General features: G+C 63.2%; 4 protein-coding genes across 7 annotated transcripts; 2 read left to right on the top strand and 2 right to left on the bottom strand.

Annotated features, from left to right (window-relative positions):
- Positions 1–289: 289 nt before the first annotated feature.
- On the bottom strand, positions 290–7,558 carry XAB2 (XPA binding protein 2; the record flags this gene model as incomplete). The annotated part of the gene is made up of 19 exons (XM_080715914.1): positions 290–351; positions 434–543; positions 621–750; positions 890–1,061; positions 1,141–1,263; positions 1,359–1,549; positions 1,635–1,797; positions 2,058–2,171; positions 2,248–2,379; positions 2,464–2,595; positions 2,723–2,842; positions 2,959–3,110; positions 3,268–3,412; positions 4,136–4,300; positions 4,384–4,518; positions 5,234–5,431; positions 5,609–5,732; positions 5,913–6,061; positions 7,508–7,558. 19 exons carry the CDS (start codon positions 7,556–7,558, stop codon positions 290–292), a joined length of 2,568 nt encoding a protein of 855 aa, XP_080572040.1.
- Positions 7,559–7,864: 306 nt separating this feature from the next.
- Positions 7,865–9,862, top strand: PET100 (PET100 cytochrome c oxidase chaperone; the record flags this gene model as incomplete). 2 transcript variants are annotated; one of them, XM_080716002.1, is made up of 4 exons in its annotated part: positions 7,865–7,891; positions 9,051–9,137; positions 9,247–9,279; positions 9,779–9,862. In XM_080716002.1, the coding sequence occupies 4 exons, from the start codon at positions 7,865–7,867 to the stop codon at positions 9,860–9,862; spliced, it is 231 nt and encodes a 76-aa protein (XP_080572128.1). The 2 variants fall into 2 exon arrangements, with proteins under 2 accessions (XP_080572128.1, XP_080572129.1); XM_080716003.1 differs by having other exon boundaries at positions 9,247–9,270.
- Positions 9,863–9,982: 120 nt separating this feature from the next.
- Positions 9,983–11,514, bottom strand: PCP2 (Purkinje cell protein 2; the record flags this gene model as incomplete). The annotated part of the gene is made up of 4 exons (XM_080714904.1): positions 9,983–10,102; positions 10,594–10,718; positions 10,849–10,963; positions 11,464–11,514. The coding sequence occupies 4 exons, from the start codon at positions 11,512–11,514 to the stop codon at positions 9,983–9,985; spliced, it is 411 nt and encodes a 136-aa protein (XP_080571030.1).
- Positions 11,515–14,871: 3,357 nt separating this feature from the next.
- STXBP2 (syntaxin binding protein 2) lies at positions 14,872–23,288 on the top strand (the record flags this gene model as incomplete). Of its 3 annotated transcripts, none has more annotated exons than XM_080714927.1 (19): positions 14,872–14,934; positions 15,971–16,020; positions 16,163–16,244; positions 16,780–16,856; positions 17,005–17,083; positions 17,166–17,269; positions 17,445–17,593; positions 17,960–18,044; positions 18,129–18,259; positions 18,337–18,444; positions 18,706–18,763; positions 18,870–18,935; positions 19,024–19,104; positions 20,007–20,145; positions 20,461–20,570; positions 20,993–21,088; positions 22,100–22,185; positions 22,272–22,429; positions 23,203–23,288. In XM_080714927.1, 19 exons carry the CDS (start codon positions 14,898–14,900, stop codon positions 23,286–23,288), a joined length of 1,782 nt encoding a protein of 593 aa, XP_080571053.1. The 3 variants fall into 3 exon arrangements, with proteins under 3 accessions (XP_080571053.1, XP_080571051.1, XP_080571052.1); XM_080714925.1 differs by having other exon boundaries at positions 14,898–14,934; positions 16,780–16,860; positions 16,973–17,083; XM_080714926.1 differs by having other exon boundaries at positions 14,898–14,934; positions 17,014–17,083.
- Positions 23,289–23,835: the final 547 nt, after the last annotated feature.

Raw genomic sequence — 23,835 nt, forward strand, 5'->3', positions numbered from 1 at the left:
AGCCTGCTGGACTCCATGGCCCTGGGGCTTGTGAGGCTAAGCCCCAGAATGGTCCTGGGAGGCAGGGGTCAGGAGACCCAGGCTTTCTGTTCCAGGAGGCCTTGGAGCAGCTGACTGCAGCTGCGGCAAGGGTGGGGCATGGGCCTGGCCCACAGCCCGGCCGCCCCGCCTCCTGCACTAGCCAATCCGGGGCCAGAGTGCTCCCGAGCTGGCACCTGGGCACCTGGGTGGCAGGAAGGAGGTGCAGACGACGACATACAAGCACAGGCTGTATTGGGGGAGGAGGGGGTCAGTCTTCCTTCAGGCTCCCGAACACAGCAGCTGGCACGCTCTGTTGCTCCAGCCGCACCTCTGTGGGAGAGGAGGCGGAGGCGGTCACCCGGAGCCCGCGCCCGGCCCGGCCCGGCCCTGCCCACCCTAGCTGGCCACTGACCGTTGGGCTCCAGGTCCATCTCGTCCTCATCCTCGTCCTCGCCCAGCTGGATCTCCTCAGGGTTGGCCTGCTGTGCCAGCTCTGCCAGCTCCTCCCGGGAGGCGTCACTCCTGGTGGGGCCGAGCTGCCTCAGTGGGGCTGCGGGGCGCCCTTCCTCTCCACCCACCCCGGCCCGGGCCGGCCTCACCTCACAAACAGGATCTTGCTGTGTGCCCGCGGGGGCTGGTCCCGCTCGGCCTCGGCCGCGAGCTGCTCCGCCCGCTGCTCCAGCAGCTTCATGTCGTCCATGCCGCTCTGCCCGGGAGCCAGGTCGGACACTGCAGGGACAGACAGGAGGGCATCAGGCAGCGCCCGGTGCCCGGGAGCCAGGTCGGACACTGCAGGGACAGGAGGGCACTGGGCAGCAGACGCCGCCCGGTGCCCGAGGCCCGGAGACGCGGCTGGGCAGGCGCTCACCAGTGCCCGTGGCACTGCCCGACACCTTGAGCATCTGGGAGGCCATGAAGTTGACCTGGGTGTTGTAGGTGGCCTGCACGCTGCGGCGGATCCGCAGCATCTCTTTGATGGTGTCCTCGTTGCCGTGCCGGACCTCAAAGTCCTTCCACGTCTGCCAGAAGGCCCCGGTGGTCTGCGGCGGCATGGGCGGACATGAGCGGGCCGCGGGGCTGACCTCCCAGCGCCCGGCCTCCCACCCGGCCCCGGCCTACCCGCGGGTCGCAGATCTGGGAGCAGAAGCTGTAGATGGCCCGGGCGCGGTCGATCTCCCCCAGCTTGCACTCCATGTCCGCGAAACGCAGGCACATTTCCCGGGCATGTTCATCCGACAGCACCTGAGGGCCACGGGATGGGGCAGGGGTGAGGCGGGGAAAGCTGGGGCACGCGTGCGGACGCCGCAGGCCCCGCCAGCCCGGCCCCGCGGTGGCACCTCGATGGCCTTCTGGTAGATGCCACGGGTGTGGGTGACGCCGTAGATCTCGGCAGCGCGCTTGATGTAAATGTTGAACATGTCGTACTGCTGCGCGGGCTCCACAGCCCTGGCGGCTCGGTCGTACACAGCCATGGCGTGCCGGGCCAGGCCCCACTCCTCCTCCAGCTGAGCATACAGCAGGTACAGGGCTGCGGGGACAGGAGCCGAGGCTGCACGTCAGGGCCGCAGGCCGGCCCGTGCCACCCAGCCGCGCCCGGAGCCCGTTCTCCTCACTCTTGGCGTATTTGGGCGGGCAGCCGTCCAGCGCCTGCTCAAAGAGGTCCCGCGCCCGCTCCAGCTTGCGGCCCCCGTAGCGGGCGATGAATTTGGTCAGGTAGGTGCTCCAGATGTCCGACACGTTGGGCCACTTGAACAGCGAGATGCCGCGCTCGTAGGCCTGTGCCGGGGGAGCCAGGGGAGTACATGGGGGCACGACAGTTGGCACCAAGGTGCCCCCACCACACCCAGGAAACTGTCGTGTCTTCCGAGGCTCAGTGGACGGACGCTTCCCCGTCCACCCCTTCGTGGCCAAGAGGGGCACACAGAGAGCACTGTGTGGGACACAGGAGGAGGCCCTGCCACACTGAGCCCGCCAGAGACCCAGCGGGAGCGCTCCTCCAGCAGCCAGGCCTCAGGACAGGGTTGTACTCCACCCACCTTGAAGCTTTCCTCGAAGTACTTGTGCTCCTCCAGGAACATGGCGTAGTTGATGACAATCTGGGGCGTGGCGATGCGGAGGTCCAGGATGCGATCGTACACGGCCTTGGTGGACTGTGGGGACAGGGCCGGTCGCCATGTGCTCCAGGGCTGGGAACAGCCCGCCCTCCCCGAACACATGGCAGCTCACCTGGAAGGTGCCGAGGCTTTCCTCCAGGTCCGCGAGCATCGACCACACCTTCAGGGACTTGTACACGCGGTTCTGCACGGGCTCCGAGCCGTCGAAGTACTCAGCCCGGCGGGCAGGCAGCGCCGTGGCCTTCTGCAGAGAGTCGAGGGCGCTCAGGGGTGGAGCCCACCCACGGCCCGCCCGCCCGCCTCTGCGCCTGGGAGAAGCCGTCCTCACCCGCAGGAGCCGCAGGGCCTCATCGTAGTTCTCGTGCCGGAGCTCCAGCTCCCCGCACTGGCACCACACGCTCGCCAGGTCATCCACCTGCTTGAAGTTCACCTTGGTGGCCTTCTCCAGGATGACACGGGCCTGCGGAGACAGGCAGAGGCCAGGCTGGGACCCTGACGGCAGCCACTCCACTGTGGGTGCACACAGCTGACCTGGCTTACTCGCACGCACACACACACATGCACATTCACACCAGCTTGGCGCTTACGTCGTCCAGCTGCCCATTGTCCTCGTAGAACTTGGCAAAGGCGACCCACAGTGTGTGGGGCTTGCCTGTGGCCTTGAAAGGGTCCACCGTCTGCACAGCCTCCGTGTATGTGTTGATGATCTGGGAGGGCAGAGGAGAGTCAGGGGCCAGGCTGGTGGGCGGGGCGGCAGGCACCTGGGGGTGGCCCTGGTACAGGGCGGTGCGGGGCCGGGACCAGGCAGGTGGGCAGCACGCACCTCCCGGGGGTGGCCCTGGTGCAGGGCCACACGCTTGTGCCACTCGTGCACGTGGTGTGGGTTCTGGCGCAGCAGCACACTGTTGAGGAGCAGGGGCCGCCGGCTGATGAGCTGCTCGAAGCGTGCCAGGCGCAGCTCCAGGTACACATCATCTGGGAACAGAGCGGGCCTGAGGGCTGGCCTTCGCCCGCCCCTCCCAGGGCAGCCTCTGCCTCCCAGGCCTCCCCACAGCAGACACCTTGACTCCTGCCTGGCCCCTCAGAACCTCCAGCCCCTCATCCCTCAGCCCCCACCAGGCCAGCAGCTCACCCTCCTCCTCACGCCCCAGCTCCGAGGCTGTCTCCATCTTGGAGGCGATGACGCTCTCCTCAAACTGGGCGTAGCTGTCGAACACTTGCGTGAAGTCGCGCACAGTCATCACAGTGCGGATGGCCTCCTCGTATACGTCCCGGGCCTGGGGGTGGGCGCAGTGAGGGAGCCCGAGCAGGATACAGAGCCCGCAGCGTGCTCCTGGTCTACCCCCGGGTTCCTAGGCTATGGAACGGAGCCGCTCCACCTCCTGCCCTGTCCACCAACTGATCTTGGGAGCCCCAGGGCCTCCTCAGGGAGCCGTGAGCCACAGCCCTCTGCAGTGGCCTCGAGGCTGGACTGACCCTCCTGTGCATCGCGGGGCACCCAGCAAGCCCAGCAGCACCCAACCCCAGGCCCGTCCACAGAGGCCCTGACTGCGCTCCTACTGGGGGGCTCCATCTCTGCTCCACGCCTGCCCGCCCCTCCCTGGCTCGTCTCCAGCCACCCCTCGTCCACCAAGCACACCCACCCCCCACCCGACTATTCCTGCCGGCTGCCAGGCATCCGCTGCCAGGTGCCTGTGAGGCCCGCCCGCGCCTCCTGCCATGCTCACACCTGCTGCCCTCGTCCACCTTCCTCAGGAGAGCCAGCCGGCCACCGGGGCCTCCCCGCACTCCACCCACCCGCACTTGCCACGCGCCGGAGTGGTGCCCATTCCAAGTGCAGACAGCAGCTCCCCAGAGCAGGCCGAGTCGGGTCGTGCCAGCTGTGGCAGCCCTGTCCCCACGGCCACCGTCAAAGACAGCACGTCTGTCCACACACACGTCCACACGAGGCCCCAGGGAGGGGAGGCCGCCTCGCACCCACAGCTCAGGGGCCCACGCACCTTCTCAAAGTGGCCGCTGCGGATGTAGTAGTCGGCCAGCGCACACCACAGCTTGCCTAGCTGGTCGGTGAAGCGTGTAAGGCCGCCGCGGATGATGGCGTCCACGTTGAGGGACTGCACTTTGTCCGGGTTCTGGGAGATGAGGTCGCACAGCTCGTGCCATAGCTGCCGCACACAGGGACAGGGCCGGGGCTCAGTGTCGTCCAGGGCCTGACCCCGCCCCGCCCGGGCCCGCCCTTCAGGCCCACCTGGTAGTTGGACTTGCCAGCCTTGGACACAAAGCGCTCGTCGTTCACCACGGTGGCCAGGCGCTGCGCGGCCTCGTCCAGCCGGTCACTCGACTGCAGGTATTCGATGTACTCCTCGGCGCTCTCGGGACTCAGCTGGGGACCCGCAGCCCCGGAGGTCAGCAGGCCTCCCCCTCCTGACTCTGCCCGGGCCGCCTGCCACCACCCACCGAGCCCGCCTGCGCCCTTGGGTCAGCCTCAGTCCCAGCTGGGGACCCGCAGCCCCCGAGGTCAGCAGGCCTCCCCCTCCTGACTCTGCCCAGGCGGCCTGCCTCACCCACCTGTCCCAGAGGAGCCCGCCTGCGCCCTTGGGTCAGCCTCAGTCCCAGCTGGCCAGGCCTGACCTTTCTGCAGCCTTGACCTCACGGGTCCAACCCAGCCCTGACCTTTATGGCTTACACCCTGCTGCTGTGACTGGCACAAGCCAGGCCTGGCTTCCGTCACCGGCCTCCACTCAAGCAGCACTCAAGGGTCTCCCGTGGACATCAGAAGTGGCCTGAGCCAATGCCCCTGCTCAGGGCTCCAGGCAGCAGCTCTGTGGTACACCCAGACCTCTGCCCATCTCACACGCTCGACTCACGTGCACCTGGCTCCCTTTAGACTCAAAGTTCCCGTCTTATTCACACAGCACCGGCACCCATGGAGTGTTTGCAAATTTGGAAAACACAGAAACAAACCACCGAGGCTGTGTGCCTCTAGGAGCTGTCTCCCCACATCCCGTCTGCTGAGGGGCTTCCTGCAAGGGGCTTGTCCCAGTGAATCAGCGTTTGCAAGCTCTGACCTGAGGAACTGACCCACCGGACGGGCTCACCTTGAGGAAGCGCCGGTAGCCTCGCACCGCCGTCTCAGGCAAGGGGTGTGAACGCAGGAAGCGCAGGTACAGGGGCCAAATACGAGAGTGCTGTGTGATGGGCAGTGCCCGGAGCGCGCGGTCGAAGGTGCGGCGGGTGTGTGTGACTCGCCCCTGGTCCATCAGGAACTGGCAATAGTCCAGCCACAGGCGGGGCATCTGGAAGCGTGGGGAGAGGTAGCTGGGCCTGAGCCGTGGCTTCCGTGGCTCAGCCACCCACCAGATCCCCGGGACATAAATGCACAGACCCGGAACCCAGCTCCAGGACTGAGCCCATGCTAACGTCTGGATGGCGGCAGTGGGGTGCCAGTCCTCCAGCCCCTGCCCACTTTGCACCTTGTGCATGAACACGAAGGCTCTCTCGTGGCAGTTGTTGACGTCTTCGTAGGCAGGGTCGGTCACGCAACGATGCTTCACCTGTGCCCGGCGCGCCTTCAGGTAGCGGTACCAGAGCTTGTAGCTGGGGACAGAAGGGACAGATGCTGATGGCCTGCGGACCCACAGGACCATCCCCTCTGCCCCAGGAGGCACGGGGGGGATGGAACTGAGGAGCGCTGTGAGTCTCAGGAGGGAGGACGTCAGGGAAGGGTGTGGCAGGTGGGCTGGGGGCCGGGGCCAGGGCAGCTAGAGCGGTTCCCACCTGCAGGGCAGCAGCTTGAGCGCCCGCTCGTACAGCTGGTTGAGCCTGGGCTTCGGGGCCCCCTGCTTGAACTCGATGTAGCGGAGCCAGCATTTGACTGAGAACTGGTTCCGCATTATTTCCTCCTCGTAGGGAAGGTCCTCTCCCTCCTGCCGGGGCCCATGAATGGAGAGAAGAGAGACCCGCTCTCAGAGCCCAAGAGCAGCAGCGTCTCTTAACTGGAGTTCAGACGCAAGCTCCAGGCTCATGACCTAAGCCCAGACCCCACTGCCCACCACCAAAGCCAGGGCACCAGATGCCCAGACCTGGGACTGGTTCAGAACTTTTGTTCCATATATATATACATACATATATATATAATTTTTTTTTGTGATACTGAAGTTTGAATCCAGGGCATTCTACCTCCAAACTACACTCCAGCCCTTAAAAAAAAAAAAAAAAAAAAAGGGTCTCGCTAGGTTAATGAGAGTCTCACTAGCTGCTGCTGAGGCTATCCTCTAACTTGTGATCCTACTGTCTCAGCCCCCAAGTACTGGGATTACAGCTGTGTGCCACAACATCTGGCTGCCCCTCAGTATTAACTGCTCACAAATGGTGAGACTTCTCAGTCACTAGGGCTTTAAGCCAGACAATGAGTCCACTACCTGGATGCCAGGCTTTGGCCCTCCAAACCCCACCTCCCCACTCTGTGGCCCAGACTGCCAAACTCCCTATAGAGCAGAGCCTGGTCCAGATGTCATGCCTCTGCCCTGGCTACCAGGCCTTACAACTCACAACATACCTCTTCCCAGAAGCCCCTCAGGCTGCCATCACCTGACCCGTCTTTATCCCAGGCCCTGGTGACCACATCTTTACTTCAGCCACCAGGTCTCTCAGGTCCAGATACAAAGCTGTTGGCCCCCGAGGACCCTGCCAGCCAGAAACTAGTTCAACTCTGCCCCACAGCTTGGAAGCTAGCCCTTTATCTCAGAAGGGGTATGGACCAGGAAGCTCTCTCTCTCTTAACCCTGAGAACCAAGAAATGTGGCGAAAGTAAAAGTGCCAGGTCTCTACTCCAGACGCCAAGCCTCCCCTCTTTAGGGTCCCAACGGCCATCGCCCGACAAGCTCCACATCACCAGGTCTTTTCTTTTCATTTCGGGGCTCTTGTAGCCTCAGACGCCAAGAAACCATAATCTCTGAACCAGACCCAGGCCGCCGCGCAGAACGCCAAGCTCTGACCCCGCAAACACGAGCCCTGGCCACCAAGCCTTTACTGCAAACACCAGTTGGTCCTTTACCTGTCAAGATCCAGTTACGCGACTTCCCCTCTCCCCCATGCCCGACGCGCCCCTATTCCCGCCCCTGGCTCCAGACTCCGTGCCCTGAGCCTCGACGGCTCTCAGGCCACCAGGGATGCGGTTCTGACGCCGGAGCTCCGTTTCTGGCCAGCCCGGCGTGGACTTCACCATCCTCAACGGGCCCGTCAGGGGCCCCCCGCGCCTTGGGTCCGCACAGTTTCCACCTAAATTCCCCGGACGGCCAGGCCGCGATCCCCCGCGGAATCCGAGCCCCAGTGGCCCCCTTCGGGGCACCCTGATCCCGCCGCAGACTCACAAAGACGAGGTCCGGCCGCTCGGGCCGCGAGATCCGAGCCATCACCACCATTTTCCTGGAGGTCCAGGTAGAGTCGGGAGTCGCGCGCTTATGACGTCTCCCACTGAAGGCCCGCCCTCCCGAGCCAGGGCCGTATCCTATTGGCTGTACCCTCCCGATGAAGCCCCCTGTGTAGCCGACTTGCGTAGGGACTACGTCAGAGACCGGAAGTAAAGGAGACGCGCCCGAAGATGACGTCACCAGGAGCTCACCGGCCAATCAGCTTTACCAGCGGTACCTGCGAACCACTAATGAGCTACTGTCTTGCTGCAGAGTCAGCTGTGGGCGGAAGTGGCTTTGTAGACCCGAAGAAGCGAGATGGGGGTGAAGCTGGAGGTGTTTCGGGTCTGTGAGCACAGGGCTGGGGTGGGTGACGGAGTGGGGGATCTTCTCGGATTTGAGGATGAAGGTGTGAAAAGGGGGGGACTCCAAAGAGGGGTGCTGTGGGGAGAAGCATTTGAAACCTAAGAGAGACCTTTACCGTTAAAAACCCAGAGGAAAGCCGGGCGTGGAGGCGCACGCTTGTCATCCCAGCATTCGGGAGGCTGAGACCCGAGGATCGCGATTCGCGGGCAGCCTCAGCTACTTAGGCCGTCCGCAACTCAGTGAGGCCCGGTTTCAATATAAAGAATAAAAAATAGGGCAGGGGGGTAGCTCAGAGGTCGAATGCCCCTGGGTTCCATCCCAGACTTGCAAAAAATAAAATAAAATAAAATAAAAATTAAAAATTGGGCAGGAGGTGTAGCTCGGAGGTCGAATGCCCCTGGGTTCCATCCCCAGACCCGGGGGGGGGGGGACAACCCAGAGGACCCGGGCATGGTTGGGCACGCTAGTAATCCCAGGACTTTGGAGGTTGAGACAGGAGGATCGGAGATTCGCGGCCAGGCTCAGCAACTTGGGCCCTCCGCAACTCAGACCCTATTTCAAAATAAAATAAAATCGGGCTGGGTGGTGTAGCTCAGAGATAGGATGCCCCTGGGAGCCAACCCCAGTACTGCAAAACCAGACAAAAATCAAAAACAAAACAGAGATGGCGCTCTATTGGGGCTGAGAGTGGAGCGCTGAGGTTCGGGGAATCTAAGAGAGCTGGTCTGAGGTAGGACCTCAGAGGTGGGTGAGTTGGAGAGGGGATCCGAGGGACCTATGGGAGCGTTGGGGCTGTGTGCCTCTGAGGGGGAAACTCTTAGACTTAGGGGAGTCGTTTTGGACAGTGAGGCATCCTGGCTTTGGGGTGCGCCCGGGATCTGATTAGGGTGAGTAGCAAGGTCTCCAGGGGTGCTCTTGTGCCTCCGGGGCCAGTGTGTGTGTTTGAGAGGGAGCTGCGGAGGGGCTCCCAGGGTTAGAGCCTCCTGGATTCTGAGGCGTCAGGCTTCTGAGCCCTGGCTGGGAGTCCTGGGTGGCTGGGAGGCTCCTGAGCGTGGCAGGTGTTTTCCTCCAGGCTCTGGAGGTCTGTGTACTGCTGCGGTAGGCCCCCGGCCTGCTTACGTGCCTCCTGCCTTTGCAGATGACGCTCTACCTCACTTTCCCTGTGGTTATGTTCTGGATTTCCAATCAGGCCAACTGGTTTGAGGACACTGTCATACAGCGCAAGGTGGGGAAAGGCTGGGGAATATCGTCTGCCCCCCTGAGTCGGCACCACCCTGGGTATGGGGCTCTGGAGGCTCTGGGCTATGTCCCCAGCAGTGCCTTTATCTCCACAGAGGGAGCTATGGCCACCTGAGAAGGAGGACCAGGTAAGTAGCCTGCCCTTCCTTCCTTCCTTCCTTCCACAGGGGGCTGGGTGCCCTTGGCCATGGTGGGTTTACTCTCAGCCACAGAAAGCAGAGGGGCATATGGCTTCCTATTGCCTGCTCCCTGAAGCTGAAGCTGAGGCTGGGTGCGGTGGTGCACGCCTGTGATCTCAGGCTTAGGAGACCAAGACAGAAGGACCCGAGGTCTAGGGCAGCCTCGTCTGCAGTCTGGCCAAGCAGCACACCCTCAGCAACACAGCTGGACCCTGTTTCAAAGTAAAAAGTAAAAAGGGCTGGGTGTGTAGCTCAGAGGTAGAATGTCCCTGGGTTCGATCCCCAGTACCAAGAAAAAAAAAAGGAGAAGAAGAAGCTGATCCCACTTGGACTGTGGGCTTAATTGGCACAGGGCTGATGCCAGGGGCAGGTGGTGGGAGAAGATCCTGGCCCTGAGGTATGTGCCCCCTCCTTTCTTCCTCCCGTCCCATCCCTTCCCCACGCCCAGCGCCAAGAGCTGGAAGAATTCAAAGAGAGGATCCGGAAACAGCGGGAGGAGAGACTCCTTCGCGCTGCCCAGCAGCGCTCCTGAGGCCTCCAAGCGCCAGCCCCTCCACCCGTGAAATAACACACACTCAGTTCCTGGTTGCGCGTGCAAGAGTTTTATTGTCTGCTCTCGGGGGCCCAGTGAGGCCCAGCATGGCTCAGGCCCTCAGGGGGCTTGTGTCTGGGGCTGGGGGCTGCTGTTCCGGCGGAAGCTGAGCGCAGCAGGGTCCTGCGGGGTGAGCAGGGGTTGAGGACTGAGGGTCCCAGCTCGCTTCTGCACTCCATCCTGTGGGTGGGGAGAGGTCAGCCAGCGCAACCCAGAGGGGACACAGCTTGGCCAGAAGGCGCAGGAGGCCATGCCCCGCCATGGCGTGCAGCCCCAGGTGCACCTGTTACCACCTGTCATTTCATGGTGTTTGGGTGCGAGCTGGCTGGTCTTGGGGTCCTCATGGGAGTCTCGAGCAGAACCCAGGCTGTGTGTGGGTGCATGGGCTTGTAGGGAGTGGTTTCTCGTGGGAGTGAGTGCCTGCGCCCTCCCCAGGGATGTTGCCCCACAAAGAGGGCCTGTCCTCCCCAAAACTCTGAGGGAGAGGAGGGATGCCCCGAGTTCCCGCCACAGCTCTGAGGCTAGCATGGTCCCGCGTCGCCCTGAGCACCTCTCAGCCCCCTCTGGACCTAGAGACGGAGGCAGCCTCCTGGCCCCATGCCCAGGTGGGAGCAGGGTTATAGATCACAGTCTGGCAGGTGTCTCGCTGGCCCTGGCCGAACACCACCTACCTTGGGGCCGATGGGCTGGAAGCCGGGCAGGGTGCTGACCGTCACACGCTGGTCGTCCATTCGGCGGCCCTGGGTACTGGCTAGCATGTCCATGAGGCTGTCCATCTCAGGCGTGGGGCCGCCCTCTGCGTGGAGCAGACGTGTGTGAAGATGCATAGACTCTAGGGTGCCCTGGTGGTCATCTCCACCCGTGCCCAGACCCGCAGGCCCCCCCAGCCCTGCTCCCCTTCCCCGGCAGCACCGCGGCAGGCTTACGGCTCCCGGGGGCCTGGCCCGGCTCGGCCTGCAGTGGGCAGCGCTGCTCCTCCATGCGGTCACCCTGCGCGTGGCTTAGCAGGTTGAAGAAGCCCTCCTGGTCTGGTGGTGCCGCCTGCAATGAAGCGCTGGGTCTGGCCGGGCCCCTCCCCGCCTGGTCTGGCCCGCACTCCCAACCTCAGTTCTTACCATGGTCCTGGCCCGTCTGCTGCCCTGCACAGCTGCTCTGCGGCTCCTTCCCAGCCCCGGCCCCCGCCCCGGGCCCCAGCCCGGAGCACCACCCCACGTGGTGGCGCCCCAGGGGACAGCTTGCCAGCCACAGCCGCCACCGCCCTAGATTGGGGCCTGTCTGGGGACAGTCTGGGGGCTGGGACAGGAATGGGGAGCGGGGCTCAGGGCTGCCCCTAAGTCCCCGCACCTGCCACCTGGGGGTCAGCTCCATGAGCCCTGCCCCCTGCCCAGAGCGGGTCCAGACATCCAGACCCTCTGCCCAGGAGCATCTCTCCATGGTGGCAACTGGGTCGGAGGACCCCGGAGAGCTGCTCGCTAACGAGGTGCCCTACAAATGAGCCAGTCCTGGCGGTCTCGGGTTCAGCTCTCGAGGGCAGCTCTTACCGTGCCCAGGGGCTCCGAGCCCCCCTCCTCTGCCTTCTCCTCCTGCTCCATCGCTCCTCCTCTCTTGGGTCTGTCCACTTTCTGCTGGCCCTGGCCCTGGCCGGGGAGGGCCTTTTAAACAGAATGTGGGGGGAGCGGGTCCCGGACCCAAATCCCCAGCTCACGCCCCATCTGCTCCCACCCAAGCTTAAGCCCCATAAAGATGATCCAGATAATTGTTTGCCCAGAACATCGCTGGCCCTGCATGGGGGAGGAGCAGGGCGGCCTGTGTCTGGATCTCGCTGGACTCTTTGGTGGGGTGTGGAAGAAGGCCAGGCAGCGTGGGAGAAGACAGGCCAGAGGGCGGGCTTGGGCCTGCAGCCCACCGTGGGGTCCAGTACGGGATGTCTGCCGGCCAGCCAGCTCCCCAGTGTCCCCGCTGGAAGGCTGGGACCACCAGCCGGAACCCTGCCCCCCCCCAGACACCGCGGGCCAGCCCAGCTCCACCTGTCTCCCGAGCAGTGATTCCAAGGGGTGTCCCAGCCGCTTCCCCTCCACCTCCTCCCTGGGGTCTGGCTGCCCACCCCAGCCCCATGACAAGCAAACCCAGGGCTTCTGTTCACCTGCCACCCAGAGGTGTCAGCTGCAGTGCCTCTGACCAGCACCCCAACCCTGAGTGGGAACAGGGGGCCCCTGCCCCTCAGCAGACAGCTGTGGCTCTGTGTCAGTGTCCTGGGAGCCCTGTCCCCTCCCCGAGATGCCTTCCCGAAAACCAGTTCAAGTCCCCTCTCAGAAGAAACCCTCTGCACTATCCCATCCCGCCGGCACCCCCGCCCGTGGTCCTCTGGACGACACACTGCCCTGCTCCACGCACATCAGGGGATGCCTGCACTTCCTAGGGCTGTTGGGACAGGACCGCAAACTGGCTTAAGGCAACAGAAGTTTATCATCTTAAAGCCCTGCGGGATTGAAGTCCGGAAGCCTTCAGCACGGCTCCCCCCACCCTTCCTGCTGGCGGCTGCCGGCCCACTGGTGTTCCTTGGCTTCCGTCTCTAGTCTCTACCTGAGCGTCCCTGTCTCCCAGAGGGAGGCCTCTTATGGACACCGTACTGGAGTAGGGTGACCTCATTAAGGAGACGCATCTGTGACAGTACTTCCAAATAAGGCCACATTCCGAGGCACTAGGGGTTAGAATTTCAACAGATCTATTTATTTTAGGGATAAGGAACACAACCCATAATACTGGGAGATGTTGATCACCCCATCACATGTAGTAAGGGCTGGGCATGTAACCCCAGTACTTGGAAGGCTGAGACAGGAGGATTGAAGGTTCAAGGACACCCTTGGCGAGTAGTGAGACTCAGCAACCTAGCAAGATCCTGTTTCAAAACCAAAAAAAGGGCCAGGCGTGGTGGTACGCCCTTGTAATCCCCGCGCTTGGGAGGTGGAGACAGGAGGATCCCGCAGGTTCGAAGCCAGCCTCACTGGCTTAAGAGACCCTGTTTCCAAAAGAAAATATTAAAAAAAAATAGGTGTCTGGGAGTGTAGCCCAGAGGTAGAAGGGTTTCCAGGAACCCCAGTACCACAAAAAAAAAAAAAAAAAAAGGCTGAGGGTATACCTCAGAGGCAGAATGCCCCTGGGTTCAGTCCCTAGTAACACACACACACACACACACACACACACACACACACACACACACTGGGTCAGACTAAGAGCAGAGGGTTTAGGTTCCTGTTTTTGCACCTGTAACCCATTCTCCTGCCCCCAGGATCTGGAGGAGGAGTACTTGGGAGGCTGAGACAGGAGGATTGCAAGTTCACAGCCAGCCTCAGCTACTCAGTGAGGCCCTGTTTTAAAACAAAGAATAATAATTTAAAAAAAAATAGGGCTGGGGTGTAGCGTGGAGGTAAAATGCCCTTGGATTAAGTCCCCAGTACCACACACAAAAAAATTAATTATTTTGTGGGTGTGGTACCCACCTGTAAGCCTCAGCAATTTAACAAGGCCCTCAGCAACTTAGCAAGACCCTGTTTCAAAACAAAGAATAAAAATAGCTGGGGATGTAGCTCAGAGGTCACACGCCCCTGGGTTCAATATCCAGCACCACACACAGGATTAGGATGGCAGTGCAGCCCTGAACATCCTGGCAGCCACTGCCAGCCAGGGGCGGTGGCACACACCTGTCCTCCCAGCTGCCGGGGAGGCTGAGCGTCCGGGAGTTCCAGGCCAGCCTTCCGCAGCGTGGTCTGAGGCAGGAGCCAGTTCAGAGGAGCAGGACTCCGTACTCACGCAGACACGTTAGACCTGAAATCTGTGCACTGGCTGCTGCTGCGCTGTGCCCTCTGTGTGACACAGCGTCAGCCCCGTGCAGGGAAGCAGCAGAGTTGAGTGTGTGTGTGTGTGTGTGTGTGTGTGTGTGTGTGTGTGCGCGCCAGCGGAAGCGTTTGAGCCTGGCCTCACCCCAGGTGTGTATCAGCGTGTGATGTGATTGTTGGCCGGTGCAGGTCGAGTGTGTGCACCCAGTGATCCGGAGACTGACCTGGTGGGCGCACCCAGGGGGCCTTGGCCCCGGGGTCTCTGCACCTGGGATGTGGGGCAGGATTTGAGAGAATGCACAGTGGGGTGTGGCCCACAGGGGTCTCCAGGCCTCCTGCAGCGCTGGTCAAGTGTTCAAAGCTGCGGCTGCTAACCAACCGTGGGGCCTTCTGGGTATTCAGGATTGCTCCTCCATTACCCTGTGTGTGTGTGTGTGTGTGTGTGTGTGTGTGTGTAGGGGCGAAGTCTGATACCGTCAAGGCCAAGCTCCTCGGAAACTCTTGTCAGTTTTGTGTTTGAACCCAGGGGTGTTCCACCTCTGAGCTACACTCCCCGGCCCTTTTTATTTTATTTTTCCGCAGTACTGGGGATGAAACCCAGGGGCATTCTACCTCTGAGCTACATCCCCAGCTCTATTTTTTACTCTTTATTTTGAAGCAGGGTCTCACTGAGTTGCAAAGGGCCCCACTAAGTAGCTGAGGCTGGCTTCGAACCTGCGCTACCCTCCTTTCTCAGCCTCCCAAATGCTGGGATCACAAGCATGCGCCACCATGCCCGGCTTTTATTCTCTGTTTTGAAACAGGGCCTGGCTGGATGGCAAGTGGGTCACAGCCCCAGGCCCAGACGCGTGTGCTCTCCGTCCAGGGTGCGCACGCCCTATCTCGCAGTCAGAGGAACCTCTGGACAGGGTGGTGGCTGTGCCTGGGAAAGACGACGGGGCCAGTGGCCTGAGATCAGGCCTCCCGCCCCACGCGAGCCGGGAAGGTGTGCCGTCGAGGCCCTGCAGCGCCTTCCCGGCCAGGGCCGGCCCGGGGGCGGGGCCAGGTGCGCGCGGGGCGGGGCCCACGTGGCTGACGCGCGAGGCCACGCCCCCACCTTGGGACAGACCCGGAAGCGGCGGCGACGTTCCTGAGGGAAGATGGCGCCCTCGGGGCTGAAGGCGGTGGTGGGGGAAAGTGAGTGGGCCCCCGGGGCGGGGCTCTGGCGTCCCCTGGGGCGGGGGGCGCGCCGACCCCGGGAGCTCAGGACCCCGGCGGCGGGGAGTGGGGGTCCGGACTGGGTGCCCCGGCGTCTTTCCCTCGAGGGGGCGGGCGGGGACTCGGTCTCAGCTGGACGCCCTGGCCTTCAGGAACTTGCAGCCGAGCAAAGTTGGGAGACTGGGCCCCGGAGACTCGACGTGGCGGGCAGGGGGTGGCGTAGGCTGGGGCCGGGACTCCTGCGCCCTCGAGGGCGCTTGCAGGAGGGCACAGGGGGGGTCCGCTGCCCCCTGACTCCCGGGCCGCCGAGCGGGGCAAAGTTCGGGGGCTGGACTCCTGGGCCCCACCGTGCGCTGGACAGCAACCCCAACAGGTGCGGGCGCTCAGGGGGCGTGCCCAGGCCCCGCGGAGTGACGCGGGGGACGCCCTCCTCTTCGCCCCGTCCCCAAGAGCCCCTTGCAGCCTGAGGATCCAGGTCCCTCCTCCTCCCTCCAGTAGTTCCGGCCTCGGCTGCTCCTTCCGCCTGGCCGTGCTGATAACCCTGGACGTGGCCCTTCCCCATTCCTTCCTCCCGGCGGGTCGGACTGTGGCTTCAACCCCCAGCACCCAACTCGAAAAGGAGCTCCCTACACCGGGGGAGTGGGCAAAAGGGAAACCCAGGGATCCCACTTTACAGAGGAGGACCCAAGGGGGCCCCAGCTGGGCTGGCCTTCTCTTGTTAGGGGAACTGATGGATATGTGGGGGTGTCTGTGGCCGGCTCAGAGCTGGAGAACGGGCAGCAGGGGAGGCAGGCCTGCAGGTTGTACTTACGCAGGGCTACTCCTTCCCAAATAAGTGCTGCCAAGGCACGGAGTGTGCTTAGCCTGCCTACAGGCCTCAGTTTCCCCCTCTGCAAATGGGGATGTGGTGCCAGGAGCTGCCCCTCAGGATCGGGGAGCGGCTGGGAGTTAGGATGGGGTCCGCCCTTGGGGGGGGCAGGGCCCCAGCATCCTGAGCCCTCGCCCTCCCCTGCAGAAATCCTGAGTGAAGTCATTCGCAGTGTCAAGAAGGATGGGGAGTGGAAGGTAGGGCGCCTGTCCAGGCCTTGGGGGACACCGAGCCGGGGTCCCCCAAATCCCTTGAAGAGGGTTGTGGGTCCTGGGTCCTCTGCTCCGCTGGGCCAGCCCTGGCCCCGTGGTCTGCATGTCTGCCCATCCCTCCGGACAGGTGCTCATTATGGACCACCCGAGCCTGCGCATCTTGTCTTCCTGTTGTAAGATGTCAGACATCCTGGCCGAGGGCATCACCAGTGAGTGTACCCCAACCTCGCGCTCCTTAGGTGGAACCTGAGTGTGGACCCCCTGAATGCGGCACCCTTGGGGTGTAGCCGCTGAATGGGAGCCCCTCAAACGGTCCCAAACTCCCAAGTACGCAGCACCTGCACAGCCAGCCAGCCCAGAGCGTGTGACCAAGCACATCCCCCAAGACGCAAGCTGGTTTCTGGAGCCCATGGGGTCCCACGAAGGGCTCCCTGGCTGTGACCCCTGGGGGTGAGTCTCCTTGGCCCTGCACAGCCCATGTGTGGGGCCCTGTGCAGTACCGCCAGGGTGGACTTGGAATGTGGCCCTTGGGTGACCTCCTGGGGTACAGCTCTGCGACCCCAAAGGAGCAGAGCCCTGACCGTAGCCCGTAGGTGAGTGACCCCAGGTGTGTACGTCCTGCTGGAGGAGCTCACCAGCCCCCCCAGCATCGACCTTTCCCCAGCATCCAGGTCCCCTCGCCTGAGACTCCCCGGCATCCTTGTCCCAGGCCACCCACGTGTCCCCTTCCACTGTTGCTTCTAGTTGTCGAAGACATCAACAAACGGCGAGAACCCATCCCCAGCCTGGAAGCCATTTATTTGCTGAGCCCCACAGAGAAGGTGCGTGCAGGAGTGAGAGGCTCACGTGTTGAAGCACGTGTGCCCCCCGCATTTACACCTGGTGGGGGACAGGCAGCAGCTGGGGGCCCCAGGCAGAGGGTGATCTGGGGGTGCAGGGTCAGCCCAAAGAGTGGTCCTTATTTCCCAGTCGGTCCAGGCCCTGATCGCGGACTTCCGGGGCGCCCCAACCTTTACCTACAGAGCCGCACACGTTTTCTTCACCGATAGTGAGTAAGGAGAGCCGGGAGGTGTGGGGCTGGGAAGAGGGGGCGTGGGGGCCTGGCCTGATGGCCCCTCCTGCCCGCCCAGCCTGCCCTGAGCCCCTGTTCAATGAGCTGGGCCGCTCGCGCCTGGCCAAGGTGGTAAAGACGCTGAAGGAGATCCACCTGGCCTTCCTGCCCTACGAGGCCCAGGTACAGCCCAGGCCGGCCGCCCGCACCCAGGGAGTCAGAGAGGGAAGGAGCCGCTGGGAGTGCCAGGAGCCCCCAACCACCCTGGGGCCTATCCGGGGACTCCTGCTGGGTGCTGGTTGGGGGCTGCTGCTGGCGGTGTGCAGCTACTGAGTGGCCCTGGCACTTTCGCCCCCAGGTGTTCTCCCTGGATGCCCCCCACAGCACCTACAACCTCTACTGCCCCTTCCGGGCGGGGGAGCGGGCCCGGCAGATCGAGGCACTGGCCCAGCAGATTGCCACACTGTGCGCCACACTGCAGGAGTACCCAGCCATCCGCTACCGCAAGTGGGCACCCAGCCCCGCCCCTCCTGCGTCCAGTCCAAGCATTAGCCTCCGCTGGCCCCTGCCCTGGTTCTTACCCTGCTCCCCTGACTCCCATTCTCAACCCCAGCTTTTTTTCTTTTGGTACTGGGGTGGAACCCAGGGACACTCTATCTCCCAGCTACACCCCCAGCCATATATTTTATCCTTTATTTTGAAACACGGTCTCACTGAGTTGCAAAGCGCTTCACTAAGTAGCTGAGGCTGTCCGCGAACCACGATCCTCCTCCTGTCTCAGCCTCCCAAATGCAGGGATTACAAGTGTGGGCTACCATACCCAGCTTTAACCCCACATCCTGATGTCCCTGTGTCTTGCGACCCCAACCCCAGGGGTTCTGAGGACACTGCCCAGCTGGCCCACGCCGTCCTGGCCAAGCTGAACGCCTTCAAGGCGGACACTCCCAGCCTGGGCGAGGTGAGAGGGCACTGGGAAGGCGGGCGAGGCCCTGCAGGGTCAGGGCCAGCGTCCCTACCCCGACCTCTGCTCCCCATCCCCTAGGGCCCTGAGAAAACGCGCTCACAGCTGCTGATCGTGGACCGGGCAGCAGACCCTGTGTCTCCGCTGCTGCACGAGCTCACGTTCCAGGCCATGGCCTATGACCTGCTCAACATCGAACAGGACACGTACAGGTGGGCAGACCCTGCAGCCCGCTCCCCCTGCCCCTGCCCCTGCCCCGCAGGCCTTCAGCTAGCCCCGGCCCCTCCAGGTACGAGACCACCGGCCTCAGCGAGGCCCGGGAGAAGGAGGTGCTGCTGGACGAGGACGACGACCTGTGGGTGGAGCTCCGGCACATGCACATCGCCGACGTGTCCAAGTGCGTGGCCGCGCCGGCTGCCCTTCCCCTGCCCACCTGCCCACCTGCCCACCGCGGGAGCCGGGCTGCTCCCAGGCCTGGGGCTGGCTTTTTGAGCGCATCCTGTAAGCCACGCCCCTCGTGAGCCACGCCCACAGTTGACCACGCCCACCTGGATTCCTGGGCCCCTGGATTACCCTGCACCTCCCCTCCCCTCTGCCCCAGGCCTGGGACCAGGCACAGGTGCACTGCCCTTACCCCCCACCCCCACCCCCTGGCCAGGAAGGTCACGGAGCTTCTGAAAACATTCTGCGAGAGCAAGAGGCTGACCACCGACAAGGTAGGGACGAGGTAGGGGCAGGGGCGGAGGAGAGCCGCTCCCCGTGGGGCGGGGCCTCAGCCTGCCCCCCCAGTGCTGGTCCTCACCCCGCCCACCCCCAACCCAGGCCAACATCAAAGACCTGTCCCATGTCCTGAAAAAGATGCCGCAGTACCAGAAGGAGCTGAACAAGGTGAGCGGCGGTGGGGGCCTCGGTCCTCAGTCACCCAGCCCCACCTCCTCGGTCACCCCAGCCGCACCTCCCGCCCGCCCGCCCGCAGTATTCCACGCACCTGCATCTGGCGGACGACTGCATGCAGCACTTCAAGGGCCCGGTGGAGAAGCTGTGCGGCGTGGAGCAGGTGAGGGCCCCGCCTGCCCAAGGGAAGGCGGTCAGCGGGAGGACTGAGGCTCAGGTGGGCGGGGCCCCTGTGGGTGTGGCTTGGTGGTGGGCGGGGCATTCAAAGGGCGGTCCTGGGCGTGTGGGGCTTGGGTGGTGGGCAGGGCCTACCCAAAGGACTATGGGAGGGGTAGGGCTTGGGTGATGGGCGGCGCTTATCAAAAGGGCGGTCCCATGGGAGGGGTGGGGGTTTGAGTGAATGTCTGATCCTGTCTAAAGGGCGATTCCGTGGGAGGGGTGGGTTTTGGATGATGGGCGAAACCTCCTAAAAGGTGATCCTAGCCGGGCGTGGTGGCGCACGCTTGTAATCCCTGTGCTTGGGAGGCTGAGACAGTTGGGGCGCACAGGTTCGAAGCCAGCCTCAGCTACTTAGGCTCTCAGCAACTTAGTGAGACCCTGTTTCCAAATAAAGAATAAAATAGGTCTGGGCGTATAGTCTGGAGGTAGAAAGCCCCTGGGTTCCACCCCCAGTGCCACTAAAAAATTTAAATAAAGGGTGATCCTGTGGGAGGGGTGGGTTTTGGTGATGGGCGGGGCCTAATTAAAGGGAGGTTCCGTGGGAGGGGTGGTTTGGTGATGGGCGGGGCCTGTTTAAAGATCCATCCTATGGGAAGGGTGGGGTTTGGGTGATGGGCGGGGCCTGTTTGAGGGGCGGTCCTATGGGAGGGGCTTCAGTGAAGAAGAGGCCTGCAGGGGACAGGGCCTGGTGAGGGGCGGGTCGTGTGGGGGGAGGCGGGGTCTTGCAGAGGAGAGCCCCAATAAGGGGTGGGGCCTGGACAGTGGAGAAGGGCTTGAATGAGGAGCAGGGCTGGGGAGGCAATCTTGCCAGGGCCCCGGAGCTCAGCCCTGCCCTGCGCCCCACAGGACCTGGCCATGGGATCCGACGCAGAGGGGGAGAAGATCAAGGACGCCATGAAGCTGATCGTCCCGGTGCTGCTGGACGGGACGGTTCCCCCCTACGACAAGATCCGGGTCCTCCTGCTTTACATCCTCCTACGGAATGGTGGGTGGGGTGGGGGCCGTGGGGCACCCCATCCCTGTGCCAGGGTCTCCAACAACCCCGGGAGCCTTTCGGCCCCTATTTCCCGATTGCGAGGCACGGGAACCACGCAGATGTCCACTGTGGCCTCTGCAACCTTCCTCCGTGACGGACCTTCACTGACCCGGAGGCCCGGATCTGTGACTGCCACAGACTGGCTAATGCCGCAGGACCCTCCCGTGCGTCCAGGGGTGGCCACCCACTCCTGCGTGAGAACCCCTGGGTGCGGGCCACGCCCCAGCCCTGCCCCACACCGCCTGCCAGCCCCTTTCCCCGCAGGTGTGAGCGAGGAGAACCTGGCCAAGCTGATCCAGCACGCCAACGTGCAGGCCTACAGCAGCCTCATCCGGAACCTGGAGCAGCTGGGGGGCACCGTCACCAACCCCAGGGTGCGCTGGCCATGGGCTTGCGGGGGGCAGCCTGGGCGGCGGTAGGCAGGAGGCGGGTTGTCAGCTCGGGACAGGCCCAGGGCCTACCCCAGGCCTCCGGCCGCCCAGCAGCTTGCTCTGACCTTCCTCGGGCCTGGTTCCCTGAGCTCCCCAGCCCTCCTGCTTGCTGGTGCCTGCCTTCTGCCATATCCCTGGCCCTCGGCTTTCTGTCTTCCTGCGTCCATACCCTCTGTGTTCTCCGCTCTGTCCCAGAGCTCTTTCTCCTTACCCCGTCTGTTTCTCTGTCTGTCTCCTCTTTCTCTGCTATGGCCCCCGCTCTCTCCCTGTTCCTCTCTCTCACCCTCCGCGTTTGTGCGCACACCTCCCCAGCAGAGGCAGGCCCGTCCCTGACCTGTTTCCTTCCCCTGCCCACCCGCCCGCAGGGCTCGGGCACCGCGGTCCGGCTGGAGCGGAGGGAGCGCACTGAGCCCACCTATCAGCTGTCGCGCTGGACACCCGTCATCAAGGATGTGATGGAGGTACCTGGGGGCCTGGGCCCCGCCCCATCCGGTCAGCGCTCAGCCTCCCCTTCCTCGGCATGCTAAGCCTCAGGGCAGAGTGGAAAGTCCCTCGTTATCGGCAGTCCCCGGCACCCAGGCCGGCTCGCCCTGGGAGTTGGGACGCACAGGCCACGTTCCAGGCAGTGTCCCTCCTCCACTCGCGGGCCAGCTCCTCTGTGCCACCTGTCCTCTCCCCACGCCCCCGCATCAGCCTCTGGCCATCCTGAGACCCCGAAGCAGCAACATCATTAGTTAACAGGCCAGCGGGCCGGGCACGGTGGCAAATGACTGTGAGGCCAGCACTTGGGAGGTGACGGAAGGGTCCCAGGTTCACGCCTCAGCAACTCAGACCGCGTTCCAAAATGACAAGCAGAATGGTGTAGCTCAGGTGGAATATCACGGGGTTCTATCCCCAGTACCAAAGAAGACAGGAGCCAGGAGTAGCCGGGCGTGGTGGCGCACACCTGTAATCCCAGTACTTGTGAGGCTGAGACAGGAGGATCGCAGGTTCGAGGACAACCTCACTCAGCAAGTAGTGAGAGTCATCGACCTAGTGCGACCCTGTTTCAAAATGAAAAGAAAATGGGGCTGGGAGTGTAACTAGGGGGTAGAATGCCTCTTGATTCAATCCCCAATACACATATATGTATGTTTGTGTGTATATATGTGTGTGTGTGTGTATATATGTGTGTGTGTGTATATATATGTGTATATGCATGCGTACATACGTACATATGTACGTGTGCAGTCCCCGGCCAGGACTTGCTTCCTGCCAGCCTCATGAAGTCCTTGACACGTCTCCCTGCTGAGGAGCCGGTGACCCCGCCTCCTCGCCCCGTGGACCTTGGGCACCTGGATGCCAAGGAGTCAGGGGCTGGGGCGTGGTTAGTGGCTTCTGTCTGCCCGGAATTTGCCCCCTGAACATGTTGGGGCAGGAGCTTCAGGCCCCAAATTCTGGGGCTCCTCTCCTAAGCCTCCTCTGCCACTCAGGACGCGGTGGAGGACCGGCTGGACCGAAAGCTGTGGCCCTTCGTGTCGGACCCTGCCCCCTCAGCCAGCTCCCAGGCCGCTGTCAGGTGAGGCCCGAGCCGTGCCGTGGTCGCCCAGGCCTGTGTGCATCGGGTGTACGGCCTGGGCTGACCGATGCCCGCCTGCCCCGCAGCGCCCGCTTTGGCCACTGGCACAAGAACAAGACGGGCGTGGAGGCCCGGGCCGGGCCCAGGCTCATCCTGTACATCATGGGTGGCGTGGCCATGTCGGAGATGAGGGCCGCCTACGAGGTGACCAGGGCCACTGAGGGCAAGTGGGAGGTGCTCATCGGTGAGTGGCGGGACTCAGCCCCGGGGGCTGGGGATGGACTCAGGGGCCCCCGGGGGCCTGGGGTGGGCTCTGGGGTGACTAGGGATTTGGGGCTGGAATCTGGGGTTCCTAGGGCTCTAGGACTGGGCTCTGGGGTCCTTGGGAGTCAAGGCCAGATTCTGGGGTTATTGGGGATCTGGGCTAGACTTGGGTCCCTGGGGGCTGGGCATGGACTCAGGGGTACCAAGGGGGCTGGGGTGGGCTCTGGGGTCCTTGAGAGGCAAGGCTGGGTTCTGGTGTCCCTGGGTGGGCTCTGGGGTCCCTGGGAGGTAGGGCTGGGCTTAGGGATCCCTGAAGTTTTGGGGCTAGACTCTAGGGTTCCTGGGTTACTGGAGCTGGACCCTGGGGTCCCTGGGTGGCTGGCGTGGGCTCTGGAGTTCCTGGGGCTGGGGGTGGGCTCTGGGGTCCCTGGGGCTGGGGGTGGGCTCTGGAGTCTTTGGGAGGTAGGGCTGGGCTCAGGGGTCCCTGAAGGTTTGGGGCTGGACTCTATATTCTTGGGTTACTGGGGCTGGACTCTGGGGTTCCTGGCATCTGAGCTGAACTTTGGGGTTTCTGGGAGGATGGGTCTTGGTTTGCCAGGGAAGGGGTCACCTGGGGGCCAGGCTCCCATGTGCCTAAGCTTCTAGCCTTCTGGATCCTCGGAAAGCCAGGGGTCTGGTTTGCTGGGCCCGGCCCGGCCCCCACGGGAACCCTGACCAGGCGGGCAAGGCCGCCACCTCCCACCTCTTGTGCAGGCTCCTCCCACATCCTCACTCCAGCCCGGTTCCTGGACGACCTCAGGATGCTGGACCAGAAACTGGAGGACGTTGCCCTGCCCTGACCCTGCCGTCTCCGACCCTCCCTTTCCAGAGAAATAAACTCTTCCCTTCTCTCCACCCGCCGACGCCCACCTCGCTCTTTCCAAGGGAGACCTGCGCCACAGGCCCCACCGTGCCCTGCTGCCCTGCGGAGCCTCTGCCTGCTCCCTGGGCGTCTCCGCCCTCATGGAGGCTGTGGACCTGGGCCCTGTGATTTACCACGGTAGAGATGGAGGCACAGGCTGCCACTGCATTGTCTGGAGATCTTTTTGCTACTGGAGCAGGACCATGCTGCTGTTACTAACACGCAGGGCAGGCTGCCTTCTGCCCCTAACTCCCTAGAAGTGACCCTAGTGGTTGCCTGCGCCAGACGAGGCTGAGGCCTCTGGCTCCGGGATCAGCCTCTGTTCCACCCCAGGGAGTTCGCAGGAGCCCCTGGCTGCAGGACTTTTCAGAGCCCTTAGCAGGCATGTTTATTTGCTAAGGGCTGGGTGGCTTAGCAGGAATTTATTGTCCCGTAGTTCCGGAGGCCGCGGGCCTGGGATCGGGCCAGCGGGTTGCTCCCCACAG

The sequence above is a fragment of the Muscardinus avellanarius genome (assembly GCF_963383645.1).
Source record: "Muscardinus avellanarius genome assembly, chromosome: 18".
Lineage (NCBI taxonomy): Eukaryota > Metazoa > Chordata > Mammalia > Rodentia > Gliridae > Muscardinus > Muscardinus avellanarius.